The 18,756-nt window shown below is 35.7% G+C and overlaps 1 protein-coding gene across 1 annotated transcript; it reads left to right on the top strand.

The window, feature by feature from the left end:
- The first annotated feature begins 3,703 nt into the window (after window positions 1–3,703).
- On the top strand, window positions 3,704–17,201 carry LOC120523313 (collagenase 3-like). Its single transcript, XM_039744523.1, has 10 exons — window positions 3,704–3,852; window positions 4,755–4,996; window positions 6,994–7,142; window positions 8,224–8,349; window positions 8,435–8,596; window positions 10,592–10,733; window positions 13,608–13,741; window positions 15,705–15,864; window positions 15,945–16,048; window positions 17,074–17,201. The coding sequence occupies exons 1-10, from the start codon at window positions 3,748–3,750 to the stop codon at window positions 17,178–17,180; spliced, it is 1,431 nt and encodes a 476-aa protein (XP_039600457.1). The 5' UTR covers window positions 3,704–3,747; the 3' UTR covers window positions 17,181–17,201.
- Window positions 17,202–18,756: the final 1,555 nt, after the last annotated feature.

Raw genomic sequence — 18,756 nt, 5'->3', positions numbered from 1 at the left:
GAGTCACTGTCTAAGGGTGCTGGAATATTATGGACACTATATGGTGATTCATGAGATTATACAAAGAAAACAAGTATTCATTTCTCAAGGCTGTTGTGCAGCATGCATTCACCCTAGAGTGAAACATTTACTGTTGGAAGAAACAAAATAACTTGTTTGGAAGATGGATATCAGAGGGAAATGAAATTCTTTTGATTTCTTCATGCTTTGCAGCCTGAGACATGTCAGTTTCAACTGAAAAAGAGTAAAGAGTGGAGGTAAACATGTTTTGACAAATTTGTAATGTTTAGCTGATAGTCTCCAGTAGCTTTGCAAACTGAAGAAATCAATACATTTCTTTGTTCTTTGCCCTATTTCAGTTTTCTTTTCAGCTGTAGATGTAACTTCATGACTCAGATATTTTTATTAACTATTAGAAAATCACCAAATTGCAAAGGGTTGCAGAATCTATATTTCATATTTAGATCTACATCTTTCTCTAAAGCATGTGATGACTGATTTATTTCTTCTTCTAGCAAAAAAATATGACCATTCCTTCTTTGGCCAGTCATCTACTTTTCACACAGAGTAATTTAAGTGCATTTTTAACATCTTTCCAGCCACTCCTTTTATGAACAAACATATAGAGCGTAGAGGAACCCACAAGGCATGAATCCATCTAGGATGAGATACCAGATCATCGCAGGGCACAAATATCCCCCCACTCTGTATGGTTAACCACATAACACAGAAACTTTGCCTATAACCCAACCTCACTGGGATGTGGAAGAATAATAGAAAAATAAAAGTATTTAACAGCAAGTTTAACTGCTGATTGACATACACGCCCAACTCGGAAAATTATCGGAATGGTATAGAAAAAACAGAAAACAGTGATCAATATATGATAATAAATTATCTTTGACCTGGAAACAATAAAAACACCCATTATCTGATGTTATAACTAATGAAATTTATTATTTTTCAAAAATAAACACATGTTGATTTTGAGGCTTGCAACATATTCCAAAAAGTTTGGACAGTAAAGAATTTACCACTTTGTAACATTGCCTTTCCTTCTCATAACATTTAATAAACTTTTAGGTACTGAAGACACCAATTTATTGAGTGTTTGAGGTGTAATTTTGCCCCATTCTTCTTGGAAACAGGTTTTAAGGTATACAGCAGTATGTAATCTTTGTTGTCGCATTTTGTGTTTCAGTTGAGGACGAGTCAGGACTTCAGGCAGGCCATTTGAAGCACCCGCACCCTCTTCCTATGCAGCCTTGCCTTGGTAATGCACGGAGAATGTGTTTTTGTTCTGTCTTGCTAAAATATGCATGAGTATCCAAGGAAAAGGTGTCGTCAGAAATTGTATGTACTTCTTTCTGTCATTAATGGTGCCTTCACAGAAGAGCAAGTTGCCCTTAACCAGAACTCTGATACAACCCCATGCCATCATAGATGTTGGCTTCTGGACTTGTAGCTGGTAACAGTCTGGATGAATCTCGTCCTCTTTGTTCTGGAGGATACTTATGTATTTCTTCCAAAACAATCCTGAAATATTTACATTTACTTATTTGGCTGACACCTTTATCCAAGGTGACTTAAAACATTTATGATATATAGTAATGGGTTACATTTCTTTTGGTTTTCTAATTGGAGAACTGGCAGGTCTGGCAGGTGTTAGTAGCAGAAGTCCAAAGCCTTAACTAGTACACCACACTGCCTGTCATATTGATTTGTCCAACAACAAAATCACACACTTTGTGATGGTCCACCCCAGTTGCTTCTGAGCCAAGAGAAGTTGATGGTGCTTCTTGACATTGTTATAATATGACTTCCTTTTTGTGCAGTAAAGTTGTAACTGGCAATTGTGAATGCAACTATATATTGTGTTATTTGATAAATGTTTGTCAAAGTACTGCTGAGCCCATGTGGTTATGTCATTTATTAATGAATGGAAGTTCTTGATGCAGTGCTACCTGAGGAATCAGGAATCATCAACAGTAAGCTTAGTCTTGCACTCTTGCACTTTATGTACCAAGTTTTCTCTAAATTCTGATTCTTTTAATTCTATTTTGCTCTGTTGAGAGTGAAATACCTAAACCCCATCATACCTGTCCCTGAGAAACATCATTTTTAAACTTTTGAATGATTTTCTCATGCATTTGTGGTGATCCTTTGTGCATGTTTGCTCCTAAAGGACTATACGTTTCCTGGGTGCAGCTTTTACAACACAGCACGATTATAATTACCTGTTGAACATCATCTTTTTCTAAAAACATCATCTTTTTTTTTAACTCTTCAGCGGCCCTAAATTGTCCATACCAACTTTACTGAAATGTGTTGTTGGTCCTCAATGCCAAAAATTGATATAATATTTAGAAAGTGAAGTTGGCCAGACCAAACATTAAACATGTCTTTATATACTGTATGAAATCACTACTTTCAATTATTATTTACATTTTTCATTCCATTCCAACTTGGGGTTGTAGTATCTGCTAATGTCTTCAGTAAGGTAATAGAAGTCCTATTCAACAAATGGTGTAGAAACCAGTGAAGTTCTATCTATTTTGTCTTTCATTTTGAGACAAGTCAGGGAAATCATTATTAACAAAATAATTAAAAAGAATTCAACTTTTACTTTTTATTTTTATTAGGAAAAAAAACAACTCAAAGTCAAAGTTAATTAATATTCAAAGTCAGTAGCATATTTTCAAAATATTTTGTATATCTGCTTGAGGACCGAGTCTCTCACGAAGGTCCTATTTTCATTTGACCAAATTTGAAATGGTTTGCACTGTGCTTTGCCTCTCATGTAGAGAAATGAGATTGATGTCACGCAATGCATCACGTTTCCTAAACCGTCACAAGATGCAGAAATAGGGACATAAAATGGTCAGAGTAAAGATTTAAAAAAAAGAGAAAGGATAACAAAGAAAACAACAGAAAAAAAAAACAGTACGCCACATGTTCCTGATAATCACTGTCTTTTATAATCCTTTTTCTTTATTTGTCATTTAATGAAGTAAAGATTATTCAATTTTATCAAGGTCATTATTGTAATTATATTAGAACTGTAGGACAATTTTATTAATTTTACTTATTAATATTCATCAGATCAATCACTGTTTTTTTAGCAACATTGAGCATAAGATAAGAACCATCAGTGCCTGGAGCACCAGCACATCTAGTTGATTAGTTTATTGATTTATTGATTCTTTTTCAGACTTACCTATTTTACTACATGGTTACTGAAGGAACTGGGCTCAAGTCAAGAACTACCTTGGGATGAAATATTGGCGCACGCTCATCAAAATAATAAAGACACATAACAGTAGACAGAATTGAATATGTTTTTGTTAATCAAGGATGCAATAAAGAAACAATAAAATATCTAATATATAAGTATGTTTTGACAAAAAGCACATCATTCAGGAAAGTTTAACAATTAAATTTGCATACAATACCTAACATTAAAGACAAACATTTGTAAAAACTTAAATAACTTGCTGTCATTTTTTCAAGCAATAATCTTTATTTTTAAGACATTGGTACTCACCTTTTAGGATTTTTTGATGGAATGCTACACATCTGTTCTATCCTTGGTGAAACACAACTTCCTCTGTATCTGATGTTTACTCATCGCTCAAGTGACTAATTTTATTGCGCAACATTCTTGGGGGCACAGACCCACCGTATATAAGGAACAAGAGAGATCTGAAACAGCAGAGAAGACCACTCCAGAGGTGACTACTGAGTGCAATGGTGTCTCTTAGGCTCCTGCTTTTCACTGCCTTAGTGGCTGCAGCGTGCGCTGCTCCAATATCACCAGCCACCACAGTAGAAGAGAATCAGAAGTTTGCACAGGTAACTACTTTTTCTCTTACTGAATTTCTAATATACCAGAGAGTAATAGACTTAGTTTGTCTTTTTTAATTTTCAGCCAGATATACAATTGATGTTGTACAGTAAGTGACAGCAGAAATAAAATTTCTTTTTCTCACACTGCTCCTATTATGATATATGCAATTTATTGGAGAGTTCTTACTGATGAAAGAAAATTTGTGAACATAATAAATGTCAAATAATGGTTGTAACAGAAAAACATACTTTTTATTTCTGTAGAAACCTGCAATCTGAAACTCACCAGTCTCACATGAGAGAGAACAGAATTAGGGACAAACATGTTTTGACAAATACGTAGCTGTTAAATGGCAGTCTTCAGCAGCTGTCCACATTAAGTGCGCTTATGTTACTTTGAATTATTTTCCCTTTCCTTAATTTTTTCAACCTACTTTTGCATTCCTAAAAATCTGTTTACAAACTGCATGGAGTATGGCCATTATATTTTTTCTAATATAGGTTTAGCTTGCCCTCAATACGGCAATCCTTTCATTATTACCAATTAAAGATTTCTACTGCTATTTTCTTAAAGGAATTATAGATTATCCAGACTTTGTTTCACAATATTTGCAATTATTGAAAAAGCAACTTCTTATTTATGCTTTAAAAGTAACAGGTTTTTGCTTAAATAGCAGCTGCATTATTCTCTGTTTCCTGAAGTACATTAGTATAGCATGGAAAAATGTGTTTTATTTTCTCTTTTATGTTTACTAGGAATACCTTAGAAAATTATTAAAACTTAAAAAAAGTTATTTTGCTTCATTCATGACATACCTGTACAGCTACCCATACACTGCAAAACATACAATGCTATCCTGTAAGTGCATTCGTATAAAATTAAGGGGTTTTTTTTTCTCTTTAACCAGGAATACCTTAGAAAATTATACAACCTTACATCTACTTCAGGAGGCAGCTCAGGAAGGCATCACAATGAGCTCACAGACAAACTTAGAGAAATGCAAAAGTTTTTCGGTCTCCAAGTAACTGGAATGTTAGATTCAAACACGCTGGAGGTAATGAAAAAATCAAGATGTGGTGTCCCTGATGTGGCTCATTACTCCACATTCCCTGGAGGGCAGAAGTGGCAAACACAGAGTCTGACTTACAGGTAGTAAATTTACTAACATTTAAAATTATTGACAGCTCTTTTATGGAATTGTGTGAGAGTTTAAAAAGTTATATTGCCTGTATTCTGCAGTTTTAAACGTCAATATAATTAACTACTGCATGTTAACAAAATAAAGCACTATAATAAATAAAAATAAAAAAATGGAAGCTTTAATATTCAGTTTTATATCACTTATGGATGTTTGGAAGGATCATCTCTCCTCTCACTATGTACAATATATAATAGTAAGAAGTAATTACTAGTTATGCTTTGGCAAGCTGCCTCATGAATCAAGCTGACCTTAGCTAACGTGACATTTCAACAATTGGCTAAATAATGCATTTTGATTAATTTTTATTTTCCTTGCTCATCTGACACATCTCACTCATTTCAAGATGAGGTACTGGCAGCACATTGAGCACAGTGTAGCCAGGTTGAGAGGTGTTCACCCAGATTGACATGTAGCAGTACTGTAGCACTGGCAGTAGTCTAATACTAGCTAAGAAAATTAAAATATTAAAATAGCGGCTTTCTTAATCACCCTACTGGAGTTTGTTTTTACATTTCTAAAGAGATGACTTGAAATTGATGTATATATATATATACATATTTAGTATAGACATTTATCTACTTCTATCCATCCATCCATCCATTTTCTAACCCGCTGAATCCGAATACAGGGTCACGGGGGTCTGCTGGAGCCAATCCCAGCCAACACAGGGCACAAGGCAGGAACCAATCCTGGGCAGGGCGCCAACCCACCGCAGGACCATTTATCTACTTACTACACAAATCTTAATTTTACATTATATACAGTAGTAGCTGGTATCATTGCACATACCATCACAAAGTGCTTTAGGATATACTCAATACAACTGCTCTATGGTACTTCATAACCTTTCTTATGCTGCTTCTATCATACAATTACTAATTTGTAGGAACATTAATTGTAATTGTTAAGGTTTTGCTTATGTCTCTTCGTTCACCTAGGATATTTTAGTATTTAATGATTGCCTTTATTCTGTATATTATATAGCACCATGGATGACACATATTTATAGCTATCCAATGCAGCAAAGCATACAATACTTTGTATAAACAAATATCTAGTGAATACGAAATTGTTTCATATTGTACATTTTGATTTGTTCCATTATTATTTTAATTCCTACAATTCTTTTGATGCTATTTTTGTTACATATTAATAATAATAATAATAAGCCTTATTTATGTAGCGCCTTTCATACACTCAAGGAAACTTTACAATTCAATACACACATTAACAAGACAATAAAAAATTACATACACGAAAAAGAATAATACTCATTGAAACAGAACAGAAGTTTGAAATTAATAATAGATTTTTTCTCGCGAAGTTACTAACCTCTAACCGATGATCATAATGCACGGGCAGGAGTGTATGGAAGCAGCAGCTCCGACAGATAATGAGGGACTAACCCATGAAGGGCTTTAAAGGTGACAAGAATAATTTTATATTTGATTCTTGAAGAAACTGGTAACCAATATAAATCATAGAGGGCAGGAGTGACGTGAGCAGATTTTTTAGTGTGCGTAAGTAAACGAGCAGCAGAATTCTGAATATATTGTAATCTATTGATATATTTAGTCAGAATGCCATAAAACAAAGCATTAGTTTTTATATGCAATTACATATTGCAGTTTAGTTATGATTTCTCTTTACACACTTTCGGCATTACTACCAGGATGACCTGGGTTACCTATACTTATTAAGGATCTGCCAAAATCAGTGTATTATTTGTAAATTCTTTTGAATTACGGTATTAGTAATTTCTGTCTTTCTTTCCTTAACTCATAAATATTTGAAGCTTGTCAGAAAGGTGGAGACAGTAATTATATAATGCTCAATATTAGATTAGAAATTCCTCTATAGACAAAAACAAACAAAAGGTTGAGACAAAGGTTGAAACACCTTAAAACCATACCTGAATATTTTTATTATTTTTATTCATTTGCAGAATTGAAAATTATACACCTGATATGCTAACAGCTGATGTTGACAAATCAATACAGCAGGCTTTTGAGGTCTGGACCAAGGTTACCCCACTAAAAATCACGAGAATCTACAGTGGAACAGCTGATATTATGATCTCCTTTGTTACTGGCGGTATGTATGCATACAACATGTGAACGGAGAAGCTGCCTACAAATCCCATTATTTAATCTTCTGAGAGTAGACACATTAACAGGTTAATACTAGTTATTTCACAATTCAGTACCAGGGTTAAGAACAATGGAACTTTACTTGTGCTCACTAAACACTCAGGTTTTACATAATACCTATGTGTCTCTGCCTGTATAGTGAACAAATTATACGTTACATTACTCCAAAATGGGTTTGGAGCTCTAGAATTCTCCACCAACTTCAAAGTAACAGCCTGAAAAGAAACCACAATAAAACAGAGTTTGAATACCAACTTGGACAATTTCTATGTGGAATTTACATGCTATTCCTGCATTTGTGTGAGGATTTATCGGGATACTTTGATGTTTTTCCATGTTCTAACACATATAATACATACTAGTATAACTGGCAGCTTCCATTTGGCCCAGTAAGAGCAAATGTGCTATATGAAGGAATGAGGGGCCATTCAGGGTTGCTACCTGCCTTGCACCCAAAACTCACAGAATAGAATTTTGTCCTCTGTGTTTCTAAATTAAATTAAGCAGGTTCAGAAAATAGATGAACTGTTACAGCTGTTTTTTATAAAGAATTTATCTCATAACATCACTAATACTGGTGTCTCTCCTTCTTGCAAAGCCTGGCTTAGAGTAAGTGATATAACAATTTTATTACAAAGTGTCATATTTTAAAATATCTACTTTTAATCTAGCCTAGAACTGAATTTGAAAGTCTAACAGTAGATTTCCTATTGGCTGGTGCAAAACCTTTGGCAGACAGGGCAGTTCTCCAGTTTCTACCGTTTGCAGCCATCTCATCCAACCCCCATTTGTAAGACCAATGGGGAAGGAAACATTTGTCATGTAACATGACATGGCCTAAACTGGATCAAAGAATATGCTAGTTGGAGAGAACAGCTTTTTATTTAGTTACGTTCTTCCTAGAACTCTGACTATTGTGGTATTGTATTTTTTTATACTTAAGCCATTAACAGAAAGGTTCAGCATGAAAGTCTAGGATTCTAAAGTCAAGATAACGATAAAGAAAACTTGTCTCTTTCTTCTAGAACATGGTGATTACTCCCCATTTGATGGTCCAGGAGGGACTTTAGCACATGCTTTTGCACCTTCACCTGGTATTGGTGGAGACACTCATTTTGATGAAGCTGAAACATTTACCACTGGATCAGCTGGTAAGTCAACGTCAAAAAAATATATGAGCTATGCTATAAAAAACAGCAGCAACCTCATTATAACTGCATGGCATGTTGGTTCCAGGGTTCAACTTGTTCCTGGTAGCAGCTCATGAATTTGGTCATGCCCTTGGTCTGTCCCACTCCAATAACCCAGGTGCACTGATGTACCCAATTTACAACTATGTCAACCCTGGGACCTTTGTTTTGCCTCAAGATGATCTTCAGGGAATCCAGTCTTTATACGGTCAGTACAGTATTATTAAAAACACCCCTTGAATATCCTTTGAATAGGCTTTTAAAGATGCTTTTGTAGGACAGCAATAGTCAATCAATCAATCAAGCAAACCCTTTTTTATTTTATACAGAAAGTTTTTTTTAGTTCGGACAAAGCTTTTTAATACCATCACACATTAAGGAAAAGTGCAGGATTTGTGAATTGGAGGCTTGCTATATATGAGGGAGTGTGAATTTATATGTAAGGGTGCTCTGTGATTGACTGATATCTGCTATAGGGTTCCAGATTTGTACCACAATAGGCTGTGACGACTAACAACTCTGAAAAGTAATCAGTAAAGAAAATGAACCGTCAACTAATGGGCAAACATTTACTAAGTTCTTTGAGTACTCAAAATGCATTAATGAATGAATTGTGAAAATTCTCATTAAATGTATTCCCTCCCAATCAAGTAATATATTATTTTGCCACATGAACTTGTGTTCTAAAGAGAAGCCTATTTTATAAATTTTCCAAAATTACCTAGCCTGTTTTCGTACTTTAAAAGAGAAGTGAAGGATGCTGAAGTCCAAACATAAAAACAAATGTCTTAAACTTACCAAATATATCCATTTGCAATGCAAATATAGTTATCGAATATTGATCCTTGTCTTGAGATTGCACAAATATTGCAAAACACCACATCAATGTTGTTTTAGGATTGAAAAGAACAAAACATTTTTGTGAGACTCAGCCAGTCTTCCTCCATGACAACTTTTCAGCCCCAGAAGTGTGCTTTCCTCCTTCACCTCAAGAAATTGTCTGCAAGCACAGTTATTGAATGTTGACATCCAGATATAAATTGCTGTCTCTCTCTGTTAACAGTTAGACAATAATCTCTGAAACAATGCTGCACAATCACCCACAGTCTTTACACTGCCATGCATAATAGGCTGCACAATAGGAAAAAGGGGAGAAATTAAATTTACATGACATGAAGAACTAAACTTTTTTTTAGCAATTGACAAATATTATTGGCATATTTCCAGTATACAGCGTTAAAACAGGACATTTTTAACAGTTAAACAAACTGACTGATAACACTCAATCCATAAATACATGAGGAGAACTGCATACCCCATTCAGACACTGGTGCTGTGAAGCAAGAATGACAGATCTGCACTGTCTCTCTATCAATGTTAAAACAGCTGTATCAAACTTACTAAACTTTAACCTAAAAAAAGCAAAATGTATGCGTATGTCATCTGTTCAGTTCTTGCCAGTTGATTGCTTGCTATGTGCATAATCAATCTCTCACTAGCTACCACTAAAACACCAAAGTATGTGTGTGCATTTTGACACTGGCAGCAGCAGGCAGTATCTTTTCAAAATAACTCTATAATTATTTTTGTGGCAGAAAGAAGCTTCTGTATGATTCAGTGCCAGCATTAGTGCGCCCATAAGAAATGTCAAACCTCCACCCGCGACAGCCACTGTGAGCAGATAATCGAAGAGGAAACATAACCTTATCTTAAGAAAATAGTACCAAGAATCTGTCATAAAATGTATTACTTGCAGTTTACTTTTGTTGTCACAAGCATGCCTCAGAAATGTACGAGGTGTAATTCTTAAATCAAAAACTTTGCTGCATCAAAGTGGACATATTCAGTAAATAGTAAAGTATTTGCTTTCACACTTGGACCAGTCGCTTCCATTTTAAAGTGCAAGAGCAGGGCAGGTATTTTTCAGAATTAATGAAAAATGCTTCATTTTAGAACACAATTTCACATGGCAAATTAATATATACCATGATTGTGAATAAATAGCTTTGACATGAGAAATATTTGATTTACCTTTTAACTTTTAAAAAGCTAATTTTTTCTTGTTTAACAGGTGCTGTTTTTTGCAGTTTTCACATTTTTTCTATCCTTGTTTTTGCATTAAATTTTCATATATCATAATAATACAAAAAATCTGAACACTGATGACTTAATACAGGTAACTGAATTTAACTTTGTTTCACAGGACCCAATCCTGGCATTCCTCCTAAAGATCCAAATCCCCCCCCAAAGCCACCCAAGCAGCCTAAGCCCAACAACTGTGATCATAGTTTGGCTGTGGATGCTGTCACTACTCTACGTGGAGAGATGATTTTATTTAAAGATAGGTAAGAAAATAACTACTGCTATTTTATCTGTGACAATCATCAACAGGTACCCATTAAAAAACTTTATTATAGAATGTAAGCAAAATAACAAATAAAACTAACATATTTATCCTGACATAGATAATGTTCCCTATGTGTATTACAAATTACACTAAGCTTACAAACTTAATGTAACAGTCAGAAAACTTTACTTCCAGTCCTTCTACAAAATTGCTTTAGTCTCACTCCTCTTTACAGAGCTATAGTTTGTTGCAGGATAGACTTATGGAATTAATGAGGTTACGAAGCGTTTTCCTTTAAGTGTTTAACTCCATGGTTTAATTCAAAACTACAGTCTATGAAAGCAGCTGGCCAAGAATGTCACGTAAGACTAACCTCACTATGCATATCCAGGCTTTCTCTGACCATCAAAGGGCTTACAGGGATCAATCAATCAATCAACATTTATTTATATAGCACATATTCATACAAAAAAAAATGTAGCTCAAAGTGCTTTACAAAATGAATAGAAAAATAGAAGACACAATAAAAAATAAACATAAGTCAACATTAATTGACATAGAATAAGAGTAAGGTCCGATGGCCAGGGTGGACAGAAAAAACAAAAAAAAACTCCAAAGGCTGGAGAAAAAAATAATTCTGCATAATGCACTAACTGCAGCCAAAAACATGCATTATGGAAGAATAATAGAAAGTGGCTGTGATAACCCGATGGTTTTGTTCTCTGTTCTCTTCAACCCGCATCTAGCCGAGTTACCTCCTCTACTGAAGTCAGTGAAAAATTTCTCCACTTTTTCCATAACAAAATTAAAGATGGAAATAATTATAAATCCATCCATCTATCCATTTTCTAACTCGCTGAATCCGAACACAGGGTCACGGGGGTCTGCCGGAGCCAATCCCAGCCAACACAGGGCACAAGGCAGGAACCAATCCTGGGCAGGGTGCCAACCCACCGCAGTTATAAATCCATATAAATATCAATCTAAATCCATATCATTATAAATCAATATATAAATCCATATCTTCCCCTGTCTTCCCTCTCCATCCAGCTCCTTTACTAAAATTTAACCAGCTTTGTAAGATAAGGCCAACTGCCTGTCTATTGGACCCCATCCCCACCACACTTCTTAAATCCTGCCTTCATGCCATAAACCCGACTGTTCAAATAGTAATAAATACATCCCTTGACATTGGCTTTCAGCCAGCCACTTTTAAAATCGCTTCTGTAACCCCGTTGTTAAAAAAGTCTGGTCCTGATGCAGACAGTCTTAAATATTTTCAGCCTATCTCTCACCTTTTCTGTCAAACTTTCTTGAGCATGTTGTAAACTCCCAACTCATCAATTACTTAACATCTAATAATTTGATAGAACTCTTTTAGTCTGGATTCAGAGCACTGTGGTGCTTTGGGTAACTAGTGATTTCTTTATGGCAGCAGACTCTGAACCAACCAGCATATTAATTCTGTTAGAACTCAGTGCAGCTTTTAACACTATCAGACATGTCTTTCTACTGTCCAGAATGGGGAACATCCTTGGTATCTATGGCATTGCCCTCTGGTGGTTGAAGTCCTATCTGACTGATAGCCAAAAATTTGTTAGGCTTGTTAACAGCAGGTCCAGCTCAGCGCCAATCACACAACGAGTTCCTCAAGGATCTGTCCTTAGTCCTCTGCTCTTCTGTATCATTTTTATGCAGCTGATACTCAATTCTATTTCAATTTTAAAATCAAAACTTCATCAGAGCTTTCTCAGCTCATAACTTGCCTCAGTGAAATTAAAACCCGAATGGAGCAGAACCCTTTAATATTAAATTGCAACAAAACTGAACTCCAGCAAATTGACACTAAAGCACAACTTAAGAAAATGAGCTCCTTTTCAGTCACTCTTGATGGTGACCTCATTAGACCTTCTTCTAATTCAAGGAATCTTGGTTGTCATTTTTGATTCCTGCCTTTCTTACTTCACCTACATAAACCACATTAAGAAACTTTATAACTTCCACCTCCATAACATATCCCTTGTTCGCTCTTTCCTCTCCTTTTCTAAGCTTGAGAAACTTGTCCAAGTTTTTATCACATCCTGCATCGATTATTGTAACCCCCTATTGGAAGGTGCCCTTTCAAATCTTATATCACATTTCCAGTTGATTCAAAACTCTGCTGCAAGATTGTCCTTACATGAACCAGCAACAGCGACCAGATCACACTCATCCTTCTTCGCCTTCACTGGCTCCCTGTGTCTTACAGGATCAAGTATAAAATTCTATTAATAACCTACAAAGCTTTAAATGGCCTTATACAGGACTTCATCACTGGCCTTCTCCATCGCTATGCTCCTGTTCACCACTAAGGTCCTCTGATTCTGGCAATCTTATTGTGTCCTGCACTAACCTGCTCTTTATGAGTGAGAGGGCCTTCAGCTGTATAGTGCCCAGACTTTGGAATGACCTCCTGAGATTAATTAGATCAGCCAACTCCATTCATTTCTTTAAAAAGCAACTGAAAACTCATCTATTCAGGAAGGCTACTGTGTTTATTTGTTCATTGTTCAATGCAGAAACTATTTGTATCATTTTGTTTTAAGTGCCTTCAGCATTGTTATTAACATAATGCATTTTATTTAGAAGAATGACAAAAAATCAAAAAATTATTGTACCCATACTTCCTATACTTAGTTGTCCTCCTAACCCTCCTAAACAAACTATACTTTATATTCATAATTTTTTTAAAATATGTACTACATAAAACTCAGTTCATAATGTGAACAATAACAAATAGATCTTACAAGGTGAATTCAAACATTGTTAAAAAATTTCTTCTATACTGCATAACCAAAATATGGCATCTATTTTTGTATTCTTTTATTTTCAGTTACTTCTGGCGCAATAGTCCACAGATGGGAACTGTTGAACAGGACACTATCAAATCATTCTGGCCAGAAATACCTGATAATATTGATGCAGCATATGAGATCAGAGAGAGGGATGTTGTGTTCCTCTTTAAAGGCAAGAACTCTCTTAATCTCTCTTAAACAGACATGCCATAAGTACCCACAAAACTGTGACACAGCACAAGTGTTTCTCTATTAATGCTTGTGCATTTATCAAATATATCTTCAAAAATCTTTTTGGGCAGAAAATACTGATGCTAATGAAAATTAATAATTCTACCAGAAATTGTTGACTATTTAATTGAAATTATAATTTTACTGCTTCTAGTCTGTAAGTGTAAGATTAACTTTTACATTTGTAGTGTATATATTGCATTGCAGACTTTCATTTAAGGGTATTTGCATACATTTCAGTTACATCATTTAGAAATGACAACACTTTTGCTACATGGTCCCTTCATTTCAGGGCACAATAATATCTGGGGCAGAGCAATGCTAGGTATATTAAAGCAGTCATATTTACTTTTTGCATATCTCTTGCATGCAATGACTGCTTGTAGTCTGTGATTCATAGACATCACCAGGTGCTAAGTATGTTTGGGATAGTTACGATTGTTGTAGGATAAAAGTGCCATCCCATGAGTTTGGAGGCATTTACTGGAACTTAACAAGACGTTTATATATATCTCATATACTGTATATATTGTGGACCACCAGGGGACGTTCGGCTCCCCCAGTCCTGACACAGACAGGCTGAGACACAATGCTTGGTAGACAACAAGCCTTTATTTAAGTGTGGAAGCGCTTTTCTGTTGCTCACCACTACACAGCACAGAACAAAGCACAAAATATACAAACATGCACAGTCCTTCCTTCTTCCTGTCTCTTTCTCTCTGTCTTTATCTCCACTCCTCCTCCCTCAAGCTTTGTCCACCTCCTCCCAACTCTAGCTCTTCGACTTTGGTGAGGTGGCATCTTTTATAGTACACCCAGAAGTGCTCCAGGTGTTGTTTTGCCTTCTTCCGGCAGCACCCCTGGGTGTGGTGGAAATGGTGCCAAAAAGGGCTCAGCTGTATGTGAGGCATTTCCTGGCAGTTCCCATGGAACCCAACAGTGCTGCTTCAAACTACAACTGCTGGCATACCCTGCGGGGATCCATGGTGCTTTAGCATCCCAGAGGGGCCACCCTCTAGCATCTCGGGGAAGATAATGTCCCAAACATGTTCTCTCCCTCGCTCCTTCCACCCAGCCAGCCAGCATCCAGGTCAGGTCATGTCCCTGACTATCCGTCACAATATGTATATATAGATATATATATAAACAAAAGACCGCTGTGTGTGTGTGTGTATGGAGCAGTCCGCTCAGCTGACACTCAACCACAGCCATTAGATGGCGCATGCATGCACTTTTAAATTTTTACAGCATTTCATGAACCTCTGTTCTCATTACAAAAGATGTGTGTGTGCATGTGTGAGTGTGTTTGTGTATGGATCAGTCCACTCTGCTCACGTTCAACCACAGCCACATAGAGTTGGTGTGATGTAGTCACTTAAACAAGCATGACTTGCACTTGGCGAGATCGCAAATGCATGCATTTCATGCAAGCTCATTTTTCAGTGCTTGCATGCATCTTACTTCTTATTCTACCCAAGCAGACTAACTCAGCTTTGTGGTACATGCAAGTTGTACATTCACAGAACGAGCTACCATATGTTTGCCTGAGACCGGTTCAAGTCTGTACCACTCAGTTTGTGCCAGAGCTGTAATCGTTTTCATGTCTGTCTCGGCCAACTTAGCTGATGCCTCTGCAAGTTGACCAATATTGTAAAACTGCCAGGGAGTCTTTAAGTTGTTTTTTGTCCTGAAGACAACATAGAGCTAGTATAGATAGATAGATAGATAGATAGATAGATAGATAGATAGATAGATAGATAGATAGATAGATAGATAGATAGATAGATAGATAGATAGATAGATAGATAGATAGATAGATTTTGTGGATTCATTTGAAATTAAATTAGTTATACACTGTTTTGTTAAGTAACTATCTGAAACATTTTGATTATTACCTATTTCAGGAAGCCAGGTTTGGGCACTCTTTGGGTATGACATCCTACAAGGTTATCCTCAGAATATCCAGAATCTTGGACTTCCTAAGACTGTGAATAAAATTGATGCTGCACTTTATAATGAAGAAACCAAAAAAACTTTCTTCTTTGTTGGAAAAAAATACTACAGGTAATTAATTTGTAAAGAAGACATGTTAAAGGCCCAATGGTAAAGTTGAAAACAAAATTTTTTTTTTTTTCAATTTTCAGTTATGATGAGGCAAAGAAGAAAATGGACAAAGGCTACCCAAGGATAATAGAAGCCGACTTTCCTGGAATTGGTGGAAAGGTTGATGCTGCTGTTGAGCACAATGGTAACTAAATACAATTATTTAAGTGCTATGAAATGTTATCAGTAAGCTCTGACACAAAGTGGACTGAGATAAAAAAATAAACTGATGGCTTTTCTTTCAGGTCGCCTTCTGTCTTAGTGAATCTGATCACAACACAATCTGTATGATGCCTTTTAAATATGCTTTAAAACTAAGAAAACAATTGTCCATTAAAACTAATTCCACAGACGGTGTGGTTATGCATAGTGGCAAAGTGCTGCTGTTTCAAATCTTTAGGCATTTGGGCTTGAGTGCCAGTCTGGTCACTGTATGGTTCGAGTTTTGACATTTTCCTTTTGTCTAAGAGGGTTTTCATTTTGCTCAAATGTCCATCAACAATATGCATTGCTGTGCCTTGCAATAGATCCAGCCATGTTCTATCATGGGTAGCTTCCTGCTTTACTCCAATTTCAGCTCCCTGTGACTCTGAATGGATGGGTTGATTAAATCACTTTACTTTGAAAATAGCTGTTCAAAAAACAGAATTAAAGAATGAAATTAGTTAAAAAAATATAATAATAAAGCAGATTTCTTTTACAGTCTTAAAACAAGCCACTTTAGCTGATTGGTGATGGAGTACTCTAAGTGTGAGTGTATGTGAGTGTGCCATGTGACACACTGGTGCCAACTGAATTGTGAATTATGCTGTTTAGTCTAAACATCAGCTCCTTTTAACCCTGAATGGGATGAAGAAGGTTCAGTAAATTAATGCATGGATTTGAAACATTCATTTTTCCAGATTTCCTAAAAGATGTCTATGAAATTTATAAATATTTATCATTTTTCTCAATTCAATGTCAAAGAATAACTTTTCTCGCATCTTATATTCAAGGCTGTCTCAACCCTCCCTTAATAGATTAAAGGAGTTTAGAAACTAATGGTTGAATGGCTAAAATAAATTGATATATTATTATTATAAATCCTAATGTTCCTTTGTGATTTATATATTTAATAAAATATGATTTGCTGGATTTAACTGATTCACCTTTGTTTATTTTTTTTTTCAGGCCTTGTGTATTTCTTTAGTGGCTCAAGAATGCTTGAATTCAACTTCAAATTAAAGAAGGTCCAACGAATTTTGAAAAGCAACTTTTTCCTAGGTTGTCAGAAGTAAAAATCAAAAAAAAAAAAAAAACATGTTATTTTGACATTACTGTAATAAGAAAAATACTGTTAAGTACATTTATTTTTCCATTAGTTTTATTTTGTTTAAAATTATATTCCATGTTGCATATGAACAGATTTTTTACTGTATTGATATTATAGAATTTCTGCTTTTTTTTGTAAGATTTAATATTTTTAAATAAATCTCTATTGGTTTTATTACAATTTCTTTGTATTGCTTAGTTTTTGTGTCACCTTAAGGCTTAAGGCTTTCCTGGAAAACTGTCTGGAGGTCGTCTGGACATGAATCATAGAACTATATCCCCTCCTACACGCCCTCTCAAACCACTGACCAGCCAGGTATATCCTGTGAATAGCCCAGTCAGTATTTGCAAAACAATCGCTACAAGAGTTGTCGCGATAATGTTGGGTGAAAAACTTGAACAGCAATCAACATCAAATTTCTCACAAATTTTCTCTTTTTCCGTAAAGCAGTTTTTGACTGACAAAAACATTCCTGTCCTCGATCATCCTCCCTATTTCTCCTGTTTTAGCTCCCTGTGATTTTTACTTGCTCTTGAAAACCAAAAGTGACCCAAAGGGAATACATTTTTCTTCAGTGGATGAAGTGAAGACAGAAACAGCAAGCCTGTTGAAGAGCCTCAAGCAAGAAGACTCCCAGTGCTGTTTCAATTAATGGAAGAAACATATGGAGCAGTGTAGAGATCAGGAGGGGGGAGAATATAGAAGGTGACAAAGTTTAGAATGCTGTAATTCATCAAGAAATATTTATTTTTTACCAATCCAGTTATTTTTGTGTCTCACCACGTATATAATATATAACCCATACAGTATATACAGTATACTGTAAAAAAACAAGAGAGAGAAAAAAGATGAGCTGGGATACCAGCGGATAACAATGTTTTATATACTTTGTTGTAGGACTGAAAAATATAGAAAATAGTGCGTATCAATGTACTAAAGCTCTGTCAACACTTCCCTGCGTTGCACTCTCATTGAAGGTTGCTCGAATTTGATAAACTAGGTGTGACAATTTAATTCCTCTAAAGGCCATGTAGTGTTGCCCATGTGTGTAAATATCACGTTTTTTGACCACAAAGGGGATAGCCCCTAAGGAAATAATTGAACAGGGACAAGCAGTCTACCAATAATGCTTTTTAGACATGCTAAAAAGGTTATGGGATTCTTTTTAAGGGAAAAGATCTGAACTGTGGCCTGACAAGGGAATCATACATCATGAAAATGCCTCAAGCCATGATGCCTTCAGTGTTCATGACTTCCTGACAAAGAAAGCAATTACCAAATTGGATCTCTCACCCTATTCACCTGATTTAGCCCCTTCTGATTTCAAGCTATTCCCAAAAACGGATTTCTGACATCCAGTGTAACTTACAAATGGAACTCAATGATATATCAGAAGTACAGTTACAGGTATTTTTCCAGCAATTGCAACATCATCTAGCTAAATGCATAGTCCTGGAAGGAGTTTACCTCAAGGTGACAGTAGCACAGATACGCTCACTTTTTTTCAGGACCTTCACTCCAGGAATTAAGCTGTCACACCT

The sequence above is a fragment of the Polypterus senegalus genome, chromosome 2 (genome assembly GCF_016835505.1).
Source record: "Polypterus senegalus isolate Bchr_013 chromosome 2, ASM1683550v1, whole genome shotgun sequence".
Lineage (NCBI taxonomy): Eukaryota > Metazoa > Chordata > Cladistia > Polypteriformes > Polypteridae > Polypterus > Polypterus senegalus.
The sequence above is the reverse complement of the archived record's forward strand: the minus strand, read 5'-3'. Positions and strand labels throughout refer to the sequence as shown.

Bases quoted from the DNA above. Each gene is read 5' to 3' on its own strand.
- LOC120523313 (XM_039744523.1), top strand. From the start codon at position 3,748: ATGGTGTCTCTTAGGCTCCTGCTTTTCACTGCCTTAGTGGCTGCAGCG. The intron at 10,734-13,607 runs GTAAGAAAATAA...TTTTATTTTCAG, and splicing joins ATGATTTTATTTAAAGATAG to TTACTTCTGGCGCAATAGTC. The intron at 13,742-15,704 runs GCAAGAACTCTC...TACCTATTTCAG, and splicing joins TGTTGTGTTCCTCTTTAAAG to GAAGCCAGGTTTGGGCACTC.